General features: G+C 39.9%; 2 protein-coding genes and 1 long non-coding RNA gene across 6 annotated transcripts in view; 1 reads left to right on the top strand and 2 right to left on the bottom strand.

Moving 5' to 3' along the window:
* The window catches only part of ENTREP2 (endosomal transmembrane epsin interactor 2), a 545,857-nt gene that overhangs the window by 149,330 nt on the left and 374,129 nt on the right, over positions 1-22,398 (bottom strand). The gene's annotated exons all lie outside the window — the stretch shown is intronic.
* On the bottom strand, positions 8,865-10,208 carry NSMCE3 (NSE3 homolog, SMC5-SMC6 complex component). Its single transcript, XM_047737133.1, has one exon. The coding sequence runs from the start codon at positions 10,085-10,087 to the stop codon at positions 9,227-9,229; it is 861 nt and encodes a 286-aa protein (XP_047593089.1). The 5' UTR covers positions 10,088-10,208; the 3' UTR covers positions 8,865-9,226.
* On the top strand, positions 10,325-17,369 carry LOC125104577 (uncharacterized). Its single transcript, XR_007128655.1, has 3 exons — positions 10,325-10,466; positions 15,164-15,391; positions 15,918-17,369. It is a non-coding gene; the product is annotated as an uncharacterized LOC125104577 (long non-coding RNA).

The following is a 22,398-nucleotide window of genomic DNA, read 5'->3' as shown; positions in this document are numbered from 1 at the left end:
CCTAAACCACTGTAATACATTCATATATTTTGACAACAGGAGGAACAACTATACCATGGATTTGATCCTTGCCCCAAGACTGTGGCTTAATTTGCCTTTGTCTCTCTATTTTATTTTTCACTGGTTGGGGGTTCAGAAGCACTTGCATAGCCATACACTTCTAGATTCTCTCTATTCTATTCATCCCTAAACATATACCAGCCAAGCTTTTCCACTTTTGCCTCTTTCCTGAAATTTTTGCTAGACCCAGCGACAGGCACCAATATTCATGCTACTAGTTTCTGTTTCCTAACTTTAGAATTACAGGTTTATTAGGTGTTGATATGTTTCTTCAAGTTACCACAAAAGTCACTTCTACCAAATGCCTTTCCATTACATAACACATATGGTCATCTTTGCAACCTCCTCGTATCAGGGTAGGACTTCTGGATCAATTTCTGGACCAATGAGGACGGGGGAAGTTAAAAATAACTCTAAAATCTCAGAGGCCTAACAGAACAGAAGTGTATTTTTTCTTCTGTTACAGGGCCAAAATAAGTCAAGTGGGTTTTACCCTAGGTTCAGTTAGGCACCCAAGCCAATGAAGGTTTCACTTCATAATCATTTCAGCCATGGAACTTAAAGCTCTTGCTGGAGATGTCACATGCAATATCTGTTCACATTTCATTGGCCAAAGAAGGCACATGGCCACACTCAACATTCAAAGGGATGGAGAAGTACAGTCCTACCAAATGTCCCAAAGAGAAAGAGCCTGATGATTTGTGAGCATCCCTGATAACCACAACATCCATTTGTGGCTCTTATGTTGTAAATCCCCTCTGTGTAACCTTATCTAAGAACATGACGCATGGCTCCATTTATGTTATGACTTATTTTTGTCTCCCTCATCGACCTATTCTACCATCTATGAACAACTGTCTCCTCAACATTTCCACCTGGACATCTCAGAGGCTCCTCAAACTCACTTAGCATAGAAGATCAAAATCAGGAAAATCTTCCTGAAATGTTTTCCGACACCTGACATCACCATCCTCCTTAATTTCCCACATTAGGGGTATGAGGTGTGTTTGACTCACGCTCCCTTACTCTGACTGCACCTAATAAATCAGCAAGTTCTGTTAATTCTATTTAAGAAGTTGTGCCATCCTCACTGGTGCCACTCTCTAGTTTCAATGATCATCACCCGAGTCTCCATGGATGGCTTTTCTTTGTTCTTCCTGCCTCCAGTCTTAACTTCCTTGACTCTGGGACCAGGATAATCTTACTAAAGTATAAATGGATTATCGAGAGCAGGGATCTCTTTTATTCAGTGATGACCACGAAAGCCTAGCTAGACAATTCATCCATATTTGCTGAATGAGTGAATGAATGAATGAATGAAAGATACTACTCCTCTGCTCAAAACCCTTCAGTAGCATCTCCTTGTCTTAATAAAACTCCTTGGTTTGAATTTCCAAGGCCCAACAAACCTTGTACATGGCTGACCTGGTCTTTGCCCATTTCCTCAGCCTATCTCCAGCTGCTTCTGCCACACCCTCTATTATCCAGCCATAGTGAGTATCTTTTTTTTTTTTTTTTTGACAGAGACAGAGATCACAAGTAGTCAGAGCAGCAGCCAGAGAGAGAGGGGGAAGCAGGCTTCCTGCTGAGCAGAAGCCGGATGTGGGGCTCAATCCCAGGACCCTGAGATCATGACCTGAGCTGAAGGCAGAGGCTTTAACCCACTGAGCCACCCAGGTGCCCCCATAGTGAATATCTTTTAACTCCTGGAATTCAAGTTTCTGTTCATGTTATTTTCCAAACACCCTCTTGGTTCCTTCACCTGATTCTTGTTCATCCCTAAGCCATCACCTGATACTGGCCTCTTCTGAGAGGTCTTTATTGATTTCTATAGATGAGGCTGGATTCTCTGCTGTAGAAGCCGAGATCGTGGGTATCTTGCCACCACTGTGTTCTCAGCAACTGGGCCACAGGAGGTGTTGAAAAAAATGTTTACTGAATGAACATGAGGTTGTGGGGAGAAATCCATAAGCAGCAGCTGCACAATGATCAAAATGGAAATGAGTATCTGTAAGAAGCAAGACGGAGGAGGAAACAATGTCACTGAAGATCAGCTTGACAGTTCATCAAACACTTCCTGCATATGTGCCAAGCAGAGGACAAGACGACTGGATGTCAGCTCTTATTAATAGGACTATGCAAGTAGGGACTAATGGACCATTCATTCATTAACTCATTCAGCATATCTGAGTCTCTACCAGGAGCCAGATGCTATAAAAAGTGGTGTGGGTGCCAACATGCATAGATGCAGACTCTCCTCTCTGGTCAAGGTCTAGTAAAATCACCCAGACTCTACTTTGACTGCCCACAATCTGGTGTATTTTAGGGAATGACCTTGACCTGGGAAAGGTCCTTTGTCTTTATATTTTCAGAGATCAGTACTGCTGCAGTTGCTCTCCGAGACCCAATTCCAAATGTTAGTACAGAACCAAATTAGTTTGGGGACATGGACATCAAGATATGATTCTAGTCCATAGAAAACCCTTCTACTTAGATTTCCAAAACTTTCAGCTAAATTCCAAATAAGCAATGAACACACATTCTTAGTGACTACAGAGCTATTGATACTTTGGGGCAGAATAATTTAAATTCGACTTTGATTCCATGAACTTTGGCTCTAGAATAAGGAAAAACAATTTTGAATATCAGAGACCAACACAGAAAAATTATGTTTGTTAACCATGAATCTGAGTACTCAGGCAGATTATCAGTCTAACAATGAAAAATTTTTGAAACCATAAAAGCTAATTAGTCCTTTAAAGTGTACCTTATGAAACAAAATGCATCACATATTAGTAAATGAGATAGGTGAAGGGGTCTGAGTATATAATGGGCTAAATGCAAATGCAGGGCAACACGGGCAAAAAATCCAACAAACAATGGCTAGAGTTGTCATAAACTCAGTAATTTCTCATAGGAATCGGAGCCTAGGAATCCGTGTCTGTGGCTTCCACACATTTCAAAACACAGTTGATCACATTGAACTATTATTATCTCCTATATAACAGCAAGAAACAATGACACATTTGTTACTTTTTTAAAAATGCCTAAAATGAGAATCTAAATTGTCAAATAAGACTTGGAGGGTACTTGTGTAGGCCTGCTATTTCCCAGCGAGAAAAAAAGAAAAGCTCACAAAAGGTACAAAATGAGATAACTACCATGAAAAGAAAAAAGATTCACCAATAAACACAGTCACTGTGTTGTTCAGTTCCCATGAAAGGTCAGCTTTTTCCTTTACGTTTCACTTCAAGCTCATCTTTAGAAATTAGCCTGTTTTGCAGCCTTCAAGCTGTGTCATTATACTACCTTTAGATGGTTTGTATGTCCTTTCTTTATATGGCATAATACTTAAACCTTCTCAAATCTGTTTCTTCCCATATAAAACAAAACAAATAAAATAGACTTACTAATGTGTATGGAAGCTTATTATATCCCCACTGACTACACTTAGGGGTCGACAATTTATAATCAGAGAACAGGACTCTGATATTCAGAGTATCCCAAGGTTGGGTAAGAAAACTTTGTTAATACTTCAGAAAATAAATGAAGGGTGCCTGGGTGGCTCACTGGGTTAAGCCTCTGCCTTCAGCTCAGGTCATGATCTCAGGGTCCTGGGATTCAGCCCAGCATCAGGCTCTCTGCTTGCCTGCTTCCCCCTCCCCCTCTGCCTACTTGTGATTTCACTCTGTCAAATAAATAAATAAAATCTTAAAAAAAATAAATAAAGTAAATAAAAACACTTTCTAGAAAATCAAGTGACCAAAAGTAATTTGAAGAGAAAATCTGAACATCCCATTATTGAAATAAAATTAGGAATTAAAAATCTACCTACCAAAAACACCAGGCCCAGAATCTTTACAGGGGGATTTCTTCAAAACTTTCAAAAACATGTAATCCTATAATATGACAAAAGAAGAGCAGCCCAACTCGTTTACAAGAATAGAACAATGTTTTCTATTTCTTGGGCAATTCAGTCCTAAAGCCATGAAGTGGAACAGAGCAAGATATATATGGGGAAGGAGTGAAAGACAAGGGCCCCAGGAGGGAGCTGGAGCCCAAGAATTGAGAGGTGGGTGTATGCCCAGAGAAAGGCAGTTCCTGTGGGATGTGAGCTCAGCACAGGGGAGCAGAAGGCATCCCCCACGCGGGAAGGGGTAGCTGCCACAATAGCAGACGGGTTACTTATAGGGGGATTGGTCAAATCAACATTGTAAGGATAACAGAATCTGAGTTACTCATTGCTGGAGAAAAGATAGGTACAAATATGGGGGCGGGGACTAGAAGAACACTATGGTGTTACAATGGGAATGATGTTATAAATGTAATCTCAACAGTTTTCAGTAGATAATAGATCTGGAAAGTAGAGAAGTGCTCAGAATGATGGGAGCATGCTGAAGACACACAAGTCAGCTTAAAAAGGTTCTTACTGGCCAAATCAGAGATGATTTGAGTATCAAAAGACATAATGATAGTAAGAGATTATAACTCATGCGTCTACACAGATAGAAATAGACAACAAATAAATTGAAAATTTGGTGAGGACTATTACAAAGTCTCAAAGTATCTCCCCACATAACTTACTCATTTATTGCAAAGGAGCATAGATAATTTTAGAGGAGGGGAATGGTAAACAAAACAAAACCTTCTTTAATCAAAGTGATCAAAATTACCAAACAACAGGACAAATTGAAATTTTGTGCCACTGATAGGATCCAAAAAGAAAAACACAGCATCACTTCTATGGTATTCCTGCTGAAGATGCATAACTTGAATCTGATCATAAAGCAATAGCAGACAAATTACAATTGCAGATGTTCTACAAAATAACAGCCTGTAGTCCTCAAGTGTCAAGATCATCAAAGTCAAAGAAGGACTGAGGAACTGTTTGCAGACTGAAGGAGACTAAAGAAACATGATAACTAATGTGCTCAAATAGCTGGTGGGGGAGGGGATAAAAATTCCTTGCACTGTGCTTACAACTCTTCTGTAAGTATGGGTATAAATTAAAAAAAATGTAACCTCAAAGCCAATAATGCAATACAATATAGGAAAATTATAGACTAATTCCCCTTATGACCCAAAACATACAATTTATAAATTTTTAGCAAATAAAAAAAAAAAAACAATTGTTTTAAAATGTATCATCCACAAGAAGGATTTGTCCCAGGATTGTTAGGTATCAGAAAAACCTATCAGTGTTACTACACTAAACTACGTTAAAAAGTATACTGAAATTGCAGAGTAAAAACAAAAATTTAATCATCTAGCAGTTTAATAAAGAATAGGATACAACTTAAAAAAAAAACTATTCATAATTTTTCCAAACATCTTTAAGCAAGCTAGGAACAGGCGGGATATTTAAAAATACAAATAAGGATATTTATGGGAAAGAAAACTGAAACCAAACATAGTTAATACAATATCTTAAAAATGATTTTTTCAAAATCAGGAACAAGGAATCAGGAACATCCTTGAGGCCTGATGTTGCCACTTCTTTTCAAGAATGTTTGCAGTTCCAAACCAATGCAAGTAAGTCAAGACCAAAATAAAAGCTGTAAGAATTGAAAAGGATAAAAAACCCTTACATTATGATGCTATAGAATTAAAATGGCATGGTATTGGCAAAGGGATAGGAAATCATATAAATCAATTTAGTCCCTGCCAAAATTTATATGTATGTGAAATATTGTATATTATAGAGAGCATATTATAAATCAGTGTGGATAAACTATGAGAAGTTGATGCTAGGCAATCCATATAGAAAAAAATGAATATTATATCCATACCTCATATCATACGCAAAAACAGATTAAAAACATAAATGTGAAAGTCAAACATTTTTAACACTTACTAGGATTAGGGAGACTTTTTTTCTAAAGCCCTACACAAAAAATATAGCCCTTAAAAATAAAACATTGATGATTTTGACACATTAAAACTAAATCATCTGTATGACCAAAAAAGGAAGTGAAATGTGACGTTTGCCCTAGGTATAACAGACAATGGATTAATATGCAGAACATATAAAGAAATCAAACAAATCAATCAAAAAATAGAAAAAGTCTAACAGACATAAAACTTGATGGCAAAAAAAAAGATAATGTCACTAGTAAACTAGAGATGCAAGTTAATACTATAGCAAATCATCACTACATACCCACAGTAGGGTTGGAAGGGTTAATTTTCATAAGGGCGGGGTCAGTGAAAAAGATCTCTACAATGTTGGCAAATTGTAATTTAACACAAGCTCCAGAGCAATCTGGCAATGCCCCATGATTGTTCTATTTATTTCTGACTAGAGAAACTCACATGTGCCTAAGGAAGTGCTATACGCTGCAGGCAAATTGCAAAAAATTGGAAAGGACCTGTCCAACCATTAGGAAATGGATAAACTGTTCATTTTTCTCCATATGAAGGAGCAACTATAAAGAACAAATCAGACCTTTGTGGCTGAACAAGGTGAGTTAAAACAGCAAGTTGCAAGAGTATAGTATAATACCACCCTATATAAGTCATAGAAGCTCACAAAATACTACATATTGTTCATATACGTATGTGGGGGGTGGGTAAAAGTGTTAAGTCATACCATGGGATGATGTCCACAAACTTTTGACCATCTGGGAAGGGTTAAAAGAAAAGACAGAGGGCTTCATCTGGCCTGTAATGTTTTACATTTTAAAATCTGAGGGCGCTTGGCAGGCTCTGGAGGAAAACATGCAACTCTTGATCTCAGCGTGGTGAGTGCAAATCCCATGTTGGGTGTAGAGATTCCTTAAAATAAATAAAAATTTGAAAAAAGTAAAAAAAGATAAAATCTGAAGCAAAATGGTAATTCTTTAAAGGTAAGTTGTTAACATCTCTATATAAAAGTATAGGAGTGGGAGAAGAGATCTGTTTCAGACGGAATTGATAGCGGGTTCTGGGTCAGGACAGTTTTCATCATACAGGTGAAAATACCAGTGCTAAAACACTCCAGAAGGGGATTCAGTCAGTGAGGTAGGGGACCGGTAAGCAGGATGCTCAGTCACAAGGTAATTTATACACTGAAATAAAATGCAAATCAAGAAGAAAAATGCCTTCAAGGCCCAATTATATTCCACTGATGAAATAAATGCAAATTCTAATTCAAGAGAATGAGATAAAACACAGTAACCTATCACATTCTTCTATACTGCTACAAACCCACCATAGACCCTTCTAGGGTTCATTTAGTCCAGGGTGATCAAATCCACCTTTTTTTGTTATTGTTGTTAGCTAAAGTAAATTATCTCATTTCAGGGTTAATTTGTAATAGCTTTTCAAACAATCACTTATTCACCCACTGAATAATTATTTGTTGAATCTCTGACTGTAAACAGCATTTTGCCAGAGGCTATGGAGGAACACAATGGGAGGAGACCAGGAGCTCTTTTCTTGGACTCATTTAATCTATTTAACAAACTATGATATAGTTACTGTGTTTCCCATCTTATAGGTAAAATGAGATTGAAAGAACTTAAAATCTACCCCAAATCACCATGCTGACGTAGCATCAGCCCTAATTCAAATTGTTTGTCAGACAACCTCAAAACCCATACCCTTTCACTATACAGTTAGCTCTCAGGCCCAGAATAGGTCTTTTGTCTGTCCTGCTCTACTTCATATGGGCTGTACTCACAATATACCAGGAGTTACATTTTTCCAAGCACCAGACAGCAGAGTCAGGCTAGAAGAATACTGATAAAACTTTTTGAATCAGTAACTCCTACTCTGTGATTGAGAAGATAATGACAGAAAACCTGAGAACAAAACAAAACAAACAACAAACAAACAAAAACTTTACTGTAGACCCAAGATTAAAAAATAAATTTAAAAAGGTAAGGAACAAAGTTAACAACTAAAATCCTCCACACCAGGCATTTGTACCAAGAACTTTGCATATACTTCTAAAATCTAATTACATTATCACACATAGCATGAGCATCATCAGCTCATTTCACAGGTGAGGAAACATCTGTATACAAATAACCTGCCTAAATTAACAGAGCTAGTTACATGAAGCCTGGATCTGAACCAGGTAGTGATTCCCAAGTGGGCATGGTTAATCACTAACAGTTCTATCTACTTTTTTGTACCCAATGAGAAATGTATTTTCTTCCTTTTCCTTTTTAAAGATTTTATTTATTCATTTGAGAGAGAGAGAGAGCTCGAGCACAACAGGGGGAGAGGCAGAGGGAGAAGCCGACTCCCCGTGAGGCTTGATCCCAAAACCCGGAGATCATGACCTGAGCCAAAGGCAGATGCTTAACCATGTGAGCCACCCAGGAGCCCCAAGAAATGTTTTCTCTATTTTAGATCGTGATCCAACATATACACACCCATATAAAAGTAAGCTAACTTCTGCAAAACATTATTTACCTTAATAGTGTGTATCAAGAAAAAAGTTTTTAAGATGCTGTTTTTGAGTCATGAAATTAGTATCTCATTAACCATGATTTTAAAATGCACAATGCTTAATTGCTTCAAAGATACAGTATTTATTACAACTATAGCAGCAAAAAAAGGGGGGGGAAGGAAAAAACTAAATGGCACTAGTCTGTGATCAGTCACAGAGCTGACTGATAATTATGAATATTAAAAAATTGCTATTCAGAGAAAATACAATATGTACATTACTTAGATGATGCATAATGCTTATATACATAGGAAATATATAAATATAAAATAGCTGTCTTAAGGTAAAAAAGGATATAGACAATTACATTTTTATTTTTAATTTATAAAGGGTTTTATTTTAACTTACAAACTACTAAGAGACCAGATTATATCCACTTCGCTTTTATTTTCTTGGCGCCAAAACAATTCACCGATGTGTTCTTTTTTAAATACCTGTTCCAGATCATGGTACAAAGTTTTTCGATCAGTTGTATAATGTTAGGAAAACTTTTATGCCAAAATATACAGCGGTAAAACAAATCAAACAAAAAATCCTCTCCTAATATTTTTAAAAGTGAGAAGTTGGAACCAAATAAGTGACAACATTAAAAGAGAACAGAGGTTTGCAAGCACCTCCTAAAGTCACACACATTTAATTAAGCGTTACCGAAATATGCCTCCAACCCCTACCCCCTTCACCCACTGCCTTTGACCTTCCCCAAGAACCCCTGAGAATCTGTCTGAGACTTCAAGAGGAGGGGGCTGGTCCACTTGTCTCCGGCCTGGCTCTGGCCTCCTCATCTGCCAAAGCCTCACAGTACTGTGCTGGCCAGTCCTTGGGGTCTTGATTATGGACTTTGGCCACAAACTTAAGAACTTTCATCTTGCTGGTTTCCAGGTTGGTTCGGGGGCCCCACTGCAATTCATAATCTACGGGATCAGTGTGGGGTATCCGCCGGTACTCCAGGTAACGCTGCCGCACGAATTCTTCGGTAATAAGTTTCTTTGGGTCCCCAAACACTAAATGCTTCTTTGTGGGGTACACCCCTAAGCGACGCAGGAAGTCCCAGACCTCCGTTTCCTTGATGGTATTGCCCTTCATAAAGATAAGACCCAAAACAATCATCAGGAGGCCGGTGGTGGGCGTGCCTTGATCGCCTCTCACCTCCGCATCCTCCTCCACCGGTTCCAGGGTGTTGATCAGGATGTAGGTGTTGCTTTTGGGTTCCAGTTCCACCAGCTTGTACCCGAAGACGTACTCGAGGCGCTCGGCGGCCAGCTTGAGGAGGTCCGGGAAGATGTCCTTGTAGTCCCCGATGACGTGCTTCAGTATGTCCGTGCGCTTGATCGGGATCTTCTTCTGGTCCTTAATCAGCAAGAACTGCACCAGCTCGGCTACCTTCAGCTCCAGCTGCTGCTGGGACCTGGGCCCCACCTCCGGGGAGGCCTCGGCCCGGCGGGAACCCTGCGACGAAGAGCTCCGGGCCTCCTGGGAGCTGCCCGCCCCACGGGAGGTGCTCGGGGCCTCCTCGGCGGCGCCGCGGCCCCAGTCCCTCTCCCTCTCCGCCTGGGAGTTAGGGCGGCCCCGGCTCCTCGGTTTCTGCAACATGTCCCTGGCGGAGGGAGCCGTAACGGGCGACGGCTACAGCTGCGGCGGCAGCGGGGGCTGCAAGATCGCAGCGGGGAGCAGGAATTGTGGGTTGGCGCGCGGCACGTCTGGGCGGCCGTGGGCGGGGCCAGAGGGGGCGCGCGTTGCATCACGGAGACTGCGCCTGCGTCGGCGGAGACTGCGCGTTGCGTCGGGGGCGACTGCCGGGTGGCGGCGGCGGCGGCGGCGCGGCGGCGGTAATGCCTGTAGTCCCGGCGGTGGTTCTCCTTGTAATTTAGAGCGTTTTCCTCACCAAACCACCCAGAGAACAGGAACCGAAACTCCTAAGTAAGTCTGCGGCTAAGTTCAGGACCACACTCCCCGGCAAGTACTGCAGAAAGTGAGTATTAAGAGTGGTAAAATCGCTAATATTTTAGATGGAGGGAACTCAAAAGTCTGAAAGTTGGAGGAAAGTAGGTGAAGAGGAAGGTGAGAGCGTCAAAGTGAGGCAAAAGCGTTTCCTCCTACACAAAACGACGTTAAGAAGAATAAAAGACCCAGATCACTTCCTCCCCTCGGCTCAGGTTCAAACCCTCACAACCGTTCACCCGCCAGCCCATAAGAGTTGACTAAAAAATGAGTGTTTGGTAAAAAAGCAAGCTTGCCTTGCAACCAGGACTCTTCTTAACCGCGTTTTCACTCTTTTCAGTATTTATGGTCTATGCATTAAACCCCCTCTGCTCGACAGCTAGGACAAAACCATCCCCTAAAGCACGTTACAGGGAGGTCTTCCCGCTTCTGTCTTTTGGAAAGCACTTGCTCACGTAAACTGCCTTGGGCCCGCAACCACAATTTCAGCAGAAGTGGCTAAGAAGAGGGCTGCAAACAGAAACCTGATCCCTCAAGAGATCCCCATCTAATTTTGGGCATCACCGATCAAGAACTGCCATAATGTGAATCTCTTAAGTTAAATTTTCTTAATTTTTAATATCTTAGCCTTTGGGGCCCAATGAGAAAGAAAAGAGAACCCAGGAGTGTCATTCCTCATAATCTGTGATGTGTGCACTTTACATATATATTTTTAATTGTGCGGCTCTAATAGCCAACATGAGTCATTTCATTATCTGAAACCATCTGCAGTCTGCTGCTATTACTTCTGCAGATCTTAGCAAATGGGTTCCTTTTCTATTTACTGACTTGAAGAGAAGAAACTGAATTTCCTACTTCGTCTTTTTAAAGCTGCCCAGAAAGTGGGAGAACTTCAAAGAACCAAATCAAATTGAGTTCCTCTTTAATGCAAATATATTCAAAGGAAAGCAATTCAAAACACATTATTTGAATAATGGCATCAAAACACAACCTTATTAAAATTTCATTAAGTGTTAGTAACATAAAATTTTTGTTTGTAATTCAGTATGAAAATGCAATCTGATAATGGCCCTGGAACTGCAAATCTAAATGTAAAATGATACTCCATGTTGTGATGCAAGTAGGCTACGATCTGGGAAACTATGAGTAATAACTTTCTGTTCCACACAAGGTCTAACAACAATATATCCTCAAGCATGCATCTTTTTTTTTTTTTTAAAGATTTCATTTTATTTATTTGACAGACAGAGATCACAAGTAGGCAGAGAGGCAGGCAGAGAGAGAGAGAGAGAGGAGGAAGCAGGCTCCCTGCTGAGCAGAGAGCCTGATGTGGGGCTAGATCCCAGAACCCTGGGATCATGACCTGAGCTGAAGGCAGAGGTCAAGCATGCATCTTAATGACAGACGCTTACTAAGAAAAGCAAATAAATCATCAAGGCATTCTTTTTTTTTTTTCTTTTACAATGAAAATTCATCTGCTTCATTTTCCTTCCTTATAAATTTGGACTTTTGTTAAACCTCCTGCAATCAAGAATTCTGCAGAGGTCCCTCCAGAAGGATCAGTTGTACCCTGAGTTTAAAAAAAGAAAGAAGGAGGGGCACCTGGGTGGCTCAGTGGGTTAAAGCCTCTGCCTTCAGCTCAGGTCATGATCCCAGGGTCCTGGGATCAAGCCCCACATCAGGCTCTCTGCTCAGCAGGGAGCCTGCTCCCCCCCCCCCCCGCCCCCCGCCTGCCTCTCTGCTTGTGATCTCCTTCTGTCAAATAAATAAAATCTTCCAAAAAAAAGAATTTAAGATTTAATTGGAAAACAAGTGAAAAATTCATTAAAAAAAAAAAAAGAAAGAAGGAGAGAGTGAGAGAAAGAAATCAGCAACCGACAGGAGAGAGAAATGGAAAATGAGATGAAAACCTTTGTCAACAATTAGGCTGCATTTTCAGTATAAATCTGCAGTGTCCTTCAGCAGCATCTTAATTCAGATTGTTATACTCAAAATAAGTCAGAAAAGATACTGGTTAAAACACCTCTCTACCCTGTCCAGGAGAATACAGGTGAGAAAATACAAAAATGTAATAATAGTATTAGAATGAACCTTAGGCATTGCATGAAGTCATCCAGACCACCCTTCATTTGAGAATGACATGGATATTTGGGGAAAAACTGTAGTGATGATGATGGTAATAACAACACTAACAGTAATAATAATACATAAACAACAGTTGACAGTTATTACAAAGGTAACTGTGGGTCAGACTCTTAAGTGGTCTACATGTATTACACTTCATTTAATCACCACGACAACCCTATAAGACCTACGTGTGGTGTTTCTCTTCTCGCAAAGGAAGAAACTGAGGCACAGAGGAAAATATTAACTGTTTGAGATCCTATAGCAAATAAATGGTGGATCTGGTCCTAAATGAAGACCGTATCCTTCCAGACACTGCTCTTAACCATATGTTGAAACAGAACAAAAATATGATGTCTTTGAAAAAGTGAAGGTATGGAGTTAGATGGACCTACCTTAGAAAACTTTGTGATACCAGGGGAGCAACTGACACTCCTTTCTATCTCCAAATCAACAAAATGAGATTACCATAGTCTTTCCTTATCCCGAGGGAGTATGTTCCAAGACCCTCAGTGGATGCCGAAACTGCAGATACCACCGATTCCTATATATACTCTTTTTTCCTATACATGCATATATACCTATGATAAAGTTTACCAGTTAGGCCCAGTTAAAGATTAAAAAGAATAACCAATAATAAAATAGAATTATAACAATATATTTAATTAAAGTTACGTTAATATGGCCTGTCTCAAAATGTCACCCTTCTTATAATGTGAGATGATAAAATGCCTACATGATGAGATGAAGTGAGGTGAATGACACAGCACTGTGATATAGTGTTAGCCTGTTACTGACCTGAGAGGAGTCAGGAGGATTGTCTGCTTGCACAGGGCTGCTGACCAAGAGTAACTGAGAGTGAAAAGTGAAACCACAGATAAGGGGGGGTCTACTCTAATAACCCAGGCATCAGGGAACTAATGAGATAGGCTTGTCAAGTACCTAGCTGGAGTCTGGGACAGGGAAGTTGGTAAGTTTGTTTCTTTCCACAGGGTTTATGTTAAGGAAAATATCTGAGGACTCTACAAAGCTCTATGTAGAATGTTGTTTACTGACATGAAACACTTGTACACACAAAAATGAGGAAAAGTTCTGGAAAGAAATATATCGAGATGCTATTAAAATTATTTTCTTTTAAAAATGAAATTCAGTGTTGATTGTCTTGCTTGGGAGATAAAAGCCTGCTTCCCTGCCCCCCCCACCCCGCCTGCTGCTCTGCCTACTTGTGATCTTTCTCTCTCTCTGTCAAATGAATAAAAATAAATTAAAAAAAAAAAAAAAAGAAATATGTTCTCAATGATTTTAACTTACCATGACACCATGCTCCAGCAGTTATACACATTCGGATTTTCAGCAAATTCATTGTGACTTGAGTATGACATTTGTGACTTTGTTCAGCCAGTGAAGTAATAAAGACAAGTGGGGTTTGTTTGCTTTTGTTTTATTTTGTTTTGTTTTGTTTTAAGATTTATTTATTTGACAGAGACCATGAGAGAGGGAATATAAGCAGGGGGAGTGGAAGAGGAGGAAATCAATGCGGGGCTGTATCCTAGGATCCTGGCATCATGACTTGAGCCAAAGGCAGGTGCTTAACAACTGAGCCATCCAACTGTCCCAAGACAAGAGGTTTAAAAAGAAAAACATTTTCAGTTTTTGTTAATGACCTTAATACTTCTATTATTAGACTCAAAAGGAAAAAAAAAAAGAAAAATTCTTTGAGGCAGAATTTAGCTAGCTAAGATTTCAAATGCATTGAACAAAGAAATGCCTACCAGTTACCAGTTGCTCTTTAGATGTCTCTGAGTAATTAATTGCTTTATTTCATCTCCTTGGTAGCAAATGACTGCCAACAAGCTCTAATCATCTTTATTATCTACTGAATTCTCCTCTTCATTCACTGGTGTTTCTTGCAGAACCAGAGAAAGATTTTAAATTTCCTGCCAACCACACAGTACAAAAAGCAGGTACAGGCTTTCTGGGGAGAAAAGCAATGATAAAAGCATGCAGCCACCATATATGAGCAGCTTCACTGCCTTTTCCAGTGAAAGAAAGTGGGACAGTGTGCAGCATGTGAGCAAAGGAGTTGGAGCGGGGGAGGCAGATACTATTTTGGTGAGTAGACAGGAGGAAGAGGATTCCAGATACTATAATGGTTGCAATAAATTCCCTTGTGTCCACTCATTCGTAAAAGATCCATACAGGTTAAATCACACAATAGGACTCCTCAATAACACTTTGTCCCTCGTGGAAGAATACTTTAAATGACAACAGGGCTTCCACCAGCAGAGCTGGTTGAAGGGGCTGGAGAGGTGGAGCTTGAGGAGAAAGCTCTTTCCAAGCATTGCAGCCATTTGGCCCAGAAACACCTTCTTAGACTCTCTTCAAGAAATAACCTTCCAGTTACACAGGGCCTTTTACTTACAGAAATCATTAAGGTCTAGTAAATTATAAAATTATAGACACATAAGGTCTCAAGAGTAGCCAGTAAGTTTCTTGTTCGCTTGTTTTGCCTCTTGCTCTGCATCCTTTTTCCTTTAGGAAAAGATGCTTCTTCCAACCTCTACGAGACCATGTTAAGGCTCTCCCTTTCTTTCCTGGGTGCAGAAGATTCAGACTCGCCACAGCGACTGGTTCAGAAGTCCAGTCAGCATCCTTTCAAAGGTTCACATAGGTTCTTTCTCCAAGCCAAGAAGCGGAGTGGTGACGTAAGCCTAGCCACCTTTGCCTTTGCTTGGACATAGCCTACCTCGTGGTGAAGCCGACTCAAAGATCTAAGAGATGGAGAAATAGTCTTAATGCTGCCATTTGAATTCCTGGATCCCAACTTCCAAGGTCAGATTCCTGGGGATAACCACTTAGGGAAGCAAGTCAAATCACCTTTTGCTTTATCTGCTTCCAATTGGTTCTCCTCCCTTGAAACCAGAAAAATTCTGGCTAAAGAGTATCCAAACTCAATTAAGCAGGAGAAAAGTAGGTATTAAGGAATGAGACTTGGTTTCAAGAGAATGGAACTATACAAAGTGAATATTACCTAGAAGGTTATTGAACACAATGAGTGGTGATCTCAATACAATTTGGCATTTCTATTATTTCTGGGTATGTTCTGTGGTTGAGGAATGCTCTCATGATTTTAACTGCTAGCAATAAGGCCGAAGTAGAAATCATGAAAGACCGTTTTTCCATGTAGAATGTACATATGAGCTAATCTGGTGATTTATCGCTGAAGAAAGAAGTTTCAGACAACCTAGAACATAATCTTAAAGTATTTGTTATTCTAGAGTAGCTGTGTTCTCCATTTTTAACACAAAGCATTTGCCACACCTTTCAAGGTGACAGAAACCTCATTCTTTTCTTGTAGATTTCACTATAGCCTACAACAGAGGTATACTCACAGGGCAAGGACACTAGGGAGGAGAATGGACAAGGCTCATACTCAGAGAGGGGCAAGACAGATAAGCTGTTTGGAGAAAAATGAACAAATTGAAATGGATTAAGAATAAAAGAATTGAATGAGAAATATGAAATTAAGGCAGACAAGAAAAACCTCACACGTATACATAACTGGTGGTCCTGAAGGAGATAACAATTATAAACTGAAAACCAGAAATAATATTCAGAGATGGCTGTAGGAATCCTGGACAGATGGTGGGTATGCACAGACCCCTTGTCTCTGATCCCTTCTCCTTCCTGGAGCTTCCCTGAGCTCCCTTGAGCTAAATCAGCAACAAAAGCAGGTATGCATTCAAGGCTGGAGAGTACACAAAAGCCATGGGTGCTCCAAAATCTGCAAATGAGAGTGTACAGGCTTCTTCCTCTCTGAGATGCAAGAGAGCTTGGGTACCTGATAAGGAGAAAGCCTGCCCCTTCCCAAGGACTGGGAAGACCCAAGGTCATGTGGTACTTGTGGGTATTCAGCTGGCAGAAAGCCAAGTCTCTCTTCTGAGAGAGCCTACAGCTTTGAGGGTAGTCCTTCAAGAGCCTGTCCAGGCTGCTGACTAATTGCCCTCAGAAGAAGACTTATAGGAAGGTCAAATGCTATCAGGCCTTGATGTTGGGAAAGGCCTTGAGCAGTTTCAAGGCCAATCAGCCTGGACTCCAAGAGGCTACATCATGGTGCCTCAGGAGACATGTAAACAGTGTGTTCTTTGATTCACAGTGACTCATAAGAGCAAAGTCTGCTGTGCCAGAAACTTCCCGGCCTCTGGCCAATTGCCAGCGTACTTACCACTAACTCCAGCAACATGAGCTGTCGAGGAAAGAAAGAAGTGCAGAACCTGGCACAGGTGAAATAAGAAAATGGCTCATTAAAGACAATCCAAGAATTTAGAGAAGCAGTAAAACTGACAAAGAGCTACACTGACCAAGAAAGAACACCCAAATTAATAAAATCGGGAATGAAGGAAGGGATATCACTACCAACCTTGAAAAAAATTACGATGCTATGAGCAATAAAAATCTATATAACAATACATCAGATAAATTTGGTGAAATGGAAAAATTCCTAGAAAGTCACAGGTTTAAAGAAGAAATAGAAAATATAAATAGGCCTACAAAAAAGAAAGATTGAATTAGTAGTTTAAAAACCTCCCACAAAGAAAAATCCAGATCCAGGTGGTTTCATTGGTGAATTCTACCAAAATTATTTTAAAAATAATTTAAACCAACTCTTTACAAACTCCTTCAGAAAAAAAGCCAATTCCCAGCTCATTCTGAGTCCAGTATTATCTTGATACCAAAACCAGACAGTAGGAAAACTACAAATCAACATCCCTTATGAACATAGATACAAAAATCCTTATCAAAATAGTAGCAAATTAAATCTAATAATATATAAAACAGATTGAAGACAATCCCTATCAAAATTCCAGCTGCATTTTGTACAGAAAGTGACAGACTGATCCTAAAATTCATAAGGAAATTTAAGAGACACAGAATAGCCAGAACACTTAAAAAAAAAAACAAAGTTGGAGGACTCACATTTCCTCACACTTCTACAATATGTTAAAACTTACAACACTATGTTAATCAAAGCTGTGTGGTACTGGCCCAAGCATAAACATATTGTTATGGGATGAATTGTGTCTCCCTCCTTCTCAAATTTATAAGTTTATGTCCCAATTCCTAGTACCTCAGAATGTGACTGAATTTGGAAACAAGGTCTTTAAATGGGTAAAGTTAAAATGAGGTCATTAGAGAGGGCTGCTAATCCAATAAGACTGATGCTGTCAGAAAGACACCATTCTTCTTCACCCCTAAAAGAAACACCAGGGATGTGTGCACACACAGAGAAGGCCATGTGAGGACAGAGTGAAAAGGAAGTGGTCTGCAAGTCAAGAAGAGAGGGTCAGGAGAAACCACACTAATGAACAGTTTGATCTTGGACTTCTGGCCTCCAGACTGTTAGAAAATAAATTTCTGTTGTTTAAGCCACCCAGTCTGTGGTATTTTGTTATGGCAGCTCTGGTAAACTGATACACATATAGAGCAATGGAGCAGAAGTGAGAGTGCAAAAGTAAATCCATACATCCATGGTCAGAAAGAGGGACCGAGGTAATTCAATGGGGGTAACGAGATGGTGCTGGGATAATGGATATTCATATGCAAAAGAATCAACTGGACCCTGACCTCACACCACATATAAAATTAACTCAAAGTAGAATATGGACCTAAATGTAAGAATTAAAACCATAAAACTCTTAGAATGAAACATAGGAGCAAATTTTCATGGCCTTGGGTTTGTCAATAACCTCTTAGATAAGAGACTAAAAGCAGAAGTGATAAACAAGAAGATTTGTAAGTTGTACTTCATCAATGTTAAAAACTTGTGTGTGTCCAAGGATACTCAAGAAAGTGAGAAGGCAATCTACACACTCTGGGGGAAATTGTTTGTAAATCATGTATCTAATAAGGGACACATATGCAGAAAATAAAACAACTCTTGGAACGTAAGAAGACGACAGAAATCCAGTTGTAAAACTGGGCAAAAGATTTGACTAGACATGTCTCCAAAGAATGTAAGAATGTAAGAATGGCTAATCACATGAAAAAATGTACAACATAATTAGTCATTAGGGGAATCCAAATCAAAACCATAATGATCTACCACTTCACGCTCCAGAATGGCTATAAACAAAAAAGGGCAGATAATATCAAGTGTTAGCAAGGAGGCAGAGGGATTGGAAACCTCAGATATTGCTGGTGGGAATGTAAAATGGTACAGCTTCTGTAGAACACGGTTTTATCCTGGGGAATGGGGAATGACCACGAAAGGGTATGAGATTTCTTTTTGGGATGATTGAAAATGTGACAAAATTAGATTAATTATGGTTGCATAACTCTGAAGTATGCTAAAAAATATTGTATACTATAAACAAGTATATTAATAAACCTGTTTTAAAAAGAACCCAAAGAAGATCAAGCTGAAGAATCTTGAGTTTTTCCTTCTGAAGTATAATGAAATGAAACAGAAAAGAAGACAAAGAAAACAGTAATGAGAACCATTGAATGGATGCAGTTAAGACACCCAGACTTTCTGGATCAACAGCAACAGAAAGAATTTATAATTAAAAAGTTAAACTAGAATGGAGCAGAGTCTACTGTTGAAACAGCGATTTTTGCCATTAGCACAAAAATGTTTATATTTTGGGCAATTAATGAACATCTTTATGCTACATGGTTTATGAAACATAGTTTCATCCTTCTTCTGCCACCAGTTTCCTCTGGGTCCTGGAAGACCTCTCACTGGTTAGGTCTCAGCCTCTTCACCTGCAAAAAGGCAGGGCTGAGTTAGGCAAACTCTTTTCAGCTGTAAAACACTATTAATATATGAAAGAATTCTGAGGGGCACTTGGTTGGCTCAGTTAGGCATCCAACTCTTGATTTGGCTCAGGTCATGATCTCAGGTTTGTGAGATTGTGCTCTGCATCAGGCTCTGCACTGGGTGTGGTTTCTTTTAAGATTCTTTCTCTCTAATAAAATGTGTGTGTGTGTGTGTGTGTGTGTGTGTGTGTGTATTTATAGAAAAGAATTCTAAATCAGAAATCATACACACGTGTTAAAAAGGAAATAGAAAGCCCCTCCTGAACGTAACATTTAAAGAAATACCTGGTTCCTCGTTTATTAGATGTCAGTATGCTGGACCATCCTGAGCTTCCCAGAGCATATGCTGGTAAAACAATAAATTTCCTAACTTGTCTCTATTTTTCCTTAAGCGACACAATTCTGTGACTTCTAGGACAAGTGGAGGTCTCCATTTAAAACTACTCTGTGGGGGGGCGCCTGGGTGGCTCAGTTGGTTAAGCGACTGCTTTCAGCTCAGGTCATGATCCTGGAGTCCAGGGATCGAGTCCCGCATCAGGCTCCCAGCTCTACGGGGAGTCTGCTTCTCTCTCTGACCTTCTCCTCGCTCATACTCTCTCTCACTGTCTCTCTCCCAAATAAATAAGTAAAATATTTAAAAAAAAAAACTACTCTGTGGGAATGAATCTTTAACAGCAGCAAAATATCTTGAAGAAATGGCTTGTTTCTGCTGCTTCCTGCCATCCTGTAACAGAGACACCAGAGAAAGGTAGGCTTTGGGGGGTTGCCTTGGCCCTTGGGTATTCTTGAGAGAAGAGCAAAATAAAAAGATAGGTCGTAAAGTCAGTCATGCAGGCATTGTGATCCTTTCAGAATTGGATCTTCCTGCTCATGAGCAAGAACAAGTACCTGTTATCTCAAAGAGATCTACCATATTAAAACATACCAACCTCACTATGAAAGTAGCTTCTGAATTAAGCATAGTGCAATATGTATAACTTAATTCAGGATATTCCCAAAAATGCAAAATCAGTTAACATCTGCAAAAGTATGTATAGGTGTATTTATGATACATGATTTTAAACTAAAACCTCCTTTTTTTACAAGCTTATTTTTTATTTCTTCATATAACCCTGAACTGAAGGCAAGATCTACTGCAATGAAAAATAAAGTAGCACCCTCCCACCACCCCACCAAAAGCAGTTCAGACACATACAATGGATTAATAAGCAAGTCACACACAATTTTAGGTACACCTGTGCTCCTGATTGGGCCCAACCTTGACATGATCTCTCTTACCCTGACGTCATCACTTTACTAAGCTAAATTCCATTAAATGAACTGAATTTGGTTCCCACCCTGTCTTAATTATGACAGCTGAGAACAGTGAGGTTCTATACAAGAACCATATCAGGATCATGAAACTTAATAAAATCCAGTGTGAGCATGATTCAGGTGAGACATGTCACCTCATCGATCTTGGGGTTCTGTCCACTCATTTGGCTGACCAGATTTTCAAATAGACCTTCTGAAAGGCTGCCCATCTGGTAGAAAAAGATAATCTTACCATAAAAGAAGACGACGAAGAACAGCGACAATTGTTTTTTCAGTTAATACAGAAAATTAGTATTTTCAAAGACTAAGAATTGATGTAAAGTATCTTCCTACCTAGGGGAAACAAAGTCAGATGCTCTGTCCTTTGTACATGGGCAACCCTTTCTCTTACCTGGACTCTTGCTCACCTGGACAAAAAGGTATTATTGTTGCCTTTCTTAATATGAAAACTGTTCAAATGAGCAAAATCTGCACTCAACCAGAACTCTCACTTCTGTTCACTTGTCTTTGAGCATTAAAAGACTGAATGCTGGGGCTACCTGGGTGGCTCAGTGGGTTAAGCCTCTGCCTTGGGCTCAGGTCATGATCTCAGGGTCCTGGGATCGAGTCCCGCATCGGGCTCTCTGCTGGGCGGGGAGCCTGCTTCCTCCTCCCTCTCTCTCTCTCTCCCTCCCTCTCTGCCTACTTGTGATCTCTCTCTGTCAAATAAATAAAATCTTTAAAAAAAAAAAAAGACTGAATGCTACCCTATTTCCATGAAAACTTGCAAATCATTTAGGGCATATCTAACAACGCTGCTAAATAGAGAAGTTGGCCACCTCATTTGTTACAAAGTTACTAGTTCTCTAAGAAGGTACCCTCAGAAACTCAATATTAAAGGAACCTTAGTCCCCTATACTCTAAGGCTTTCCTTGCATGTACATGAGATGTTTTGGCTGCTAGTGGAGCTTTCAGAAGCCTTGAACAAAGCAAATATTAAGAATGGCATCCCAGGCAATAAATAAGTTTGATCTCATTTGGACAAAAGGAGGCACAAATAAGTCCTAGGGAAGGAAGAAACAGAGAATGGGTAAGACAGAACACACATTTTAATGTCAGGGAAAATGGCAACTTTATAAATACAAATATGCCGATTGGAGGGAAATCAGATGGGGTGATGAACCATGAGACTGTGGACTCTGAGAAACAAACTGAGGGTTTTGGAAGGGAGGGGTGTGGGGAGATGGGTGAGCCTAATGGTGGGTATTAAGAGGGCACATATTGCATGGAGCACTGGGTGTGGTGCATAAACAACGAATCTTGGAACACTAAAAAAAAAGTAAAAATAAAGTTAGGTATGAAAATAAAAAATATGTTAAACGGCAAACATCTATCAGTGCTGTGGTTGAGAAAAGTGATTCAAGGAAGAGATAAAGCCTCACACCTAAGCTGAGAATCACATGCATCCAGGAGGGAAGAAAGAGCAGAGGGGAACCTGCTGCCTACTTACATGCCTGACCCAGCTGGTTGGCTGCAGTGTTGCTTCCCACAACCAGGAATCCACTGTGGGAAGGACAGCCCTAAATGCACAAGAGGCAGAGGAGCTCGGTTTTCTGAAGGACTCCTGCCTCTTGAAGATGGCAACATACTGTCTTCTGGCTGGATAAACCAGGGCGTCTTTCTTGAGAAGTGTGATTTTTTTTTTTTTTAATTCAGATTTTACTAAT

Source organism: Lutra lutra, chromosome 7 (assembly GCF_902655055.1).
Source record: "Lutra lutra chromosome 7, mLutLut1.2, whole genome shotgun sequence".
NCBI classification, from domain to species: Eukaryota; Metazoa; Chordata; class Mammalia; order Carnivora; family Mustelidae; genus Lutra; species Lutra lutra.
This window is presented reverse-complemented; position numbering and strand designations above follow the sequence as displayed.

What these genes read in the sequence shown, in the direction of transcription:
- NSMCE3 (XM_047737133.1), bottom strand. Translation starts at nt 10,087, where the DNA reads ATGTTGCAGAAACCGAGGAGCCGGGGCCGCCCTAACTCCCAGGCGGAG.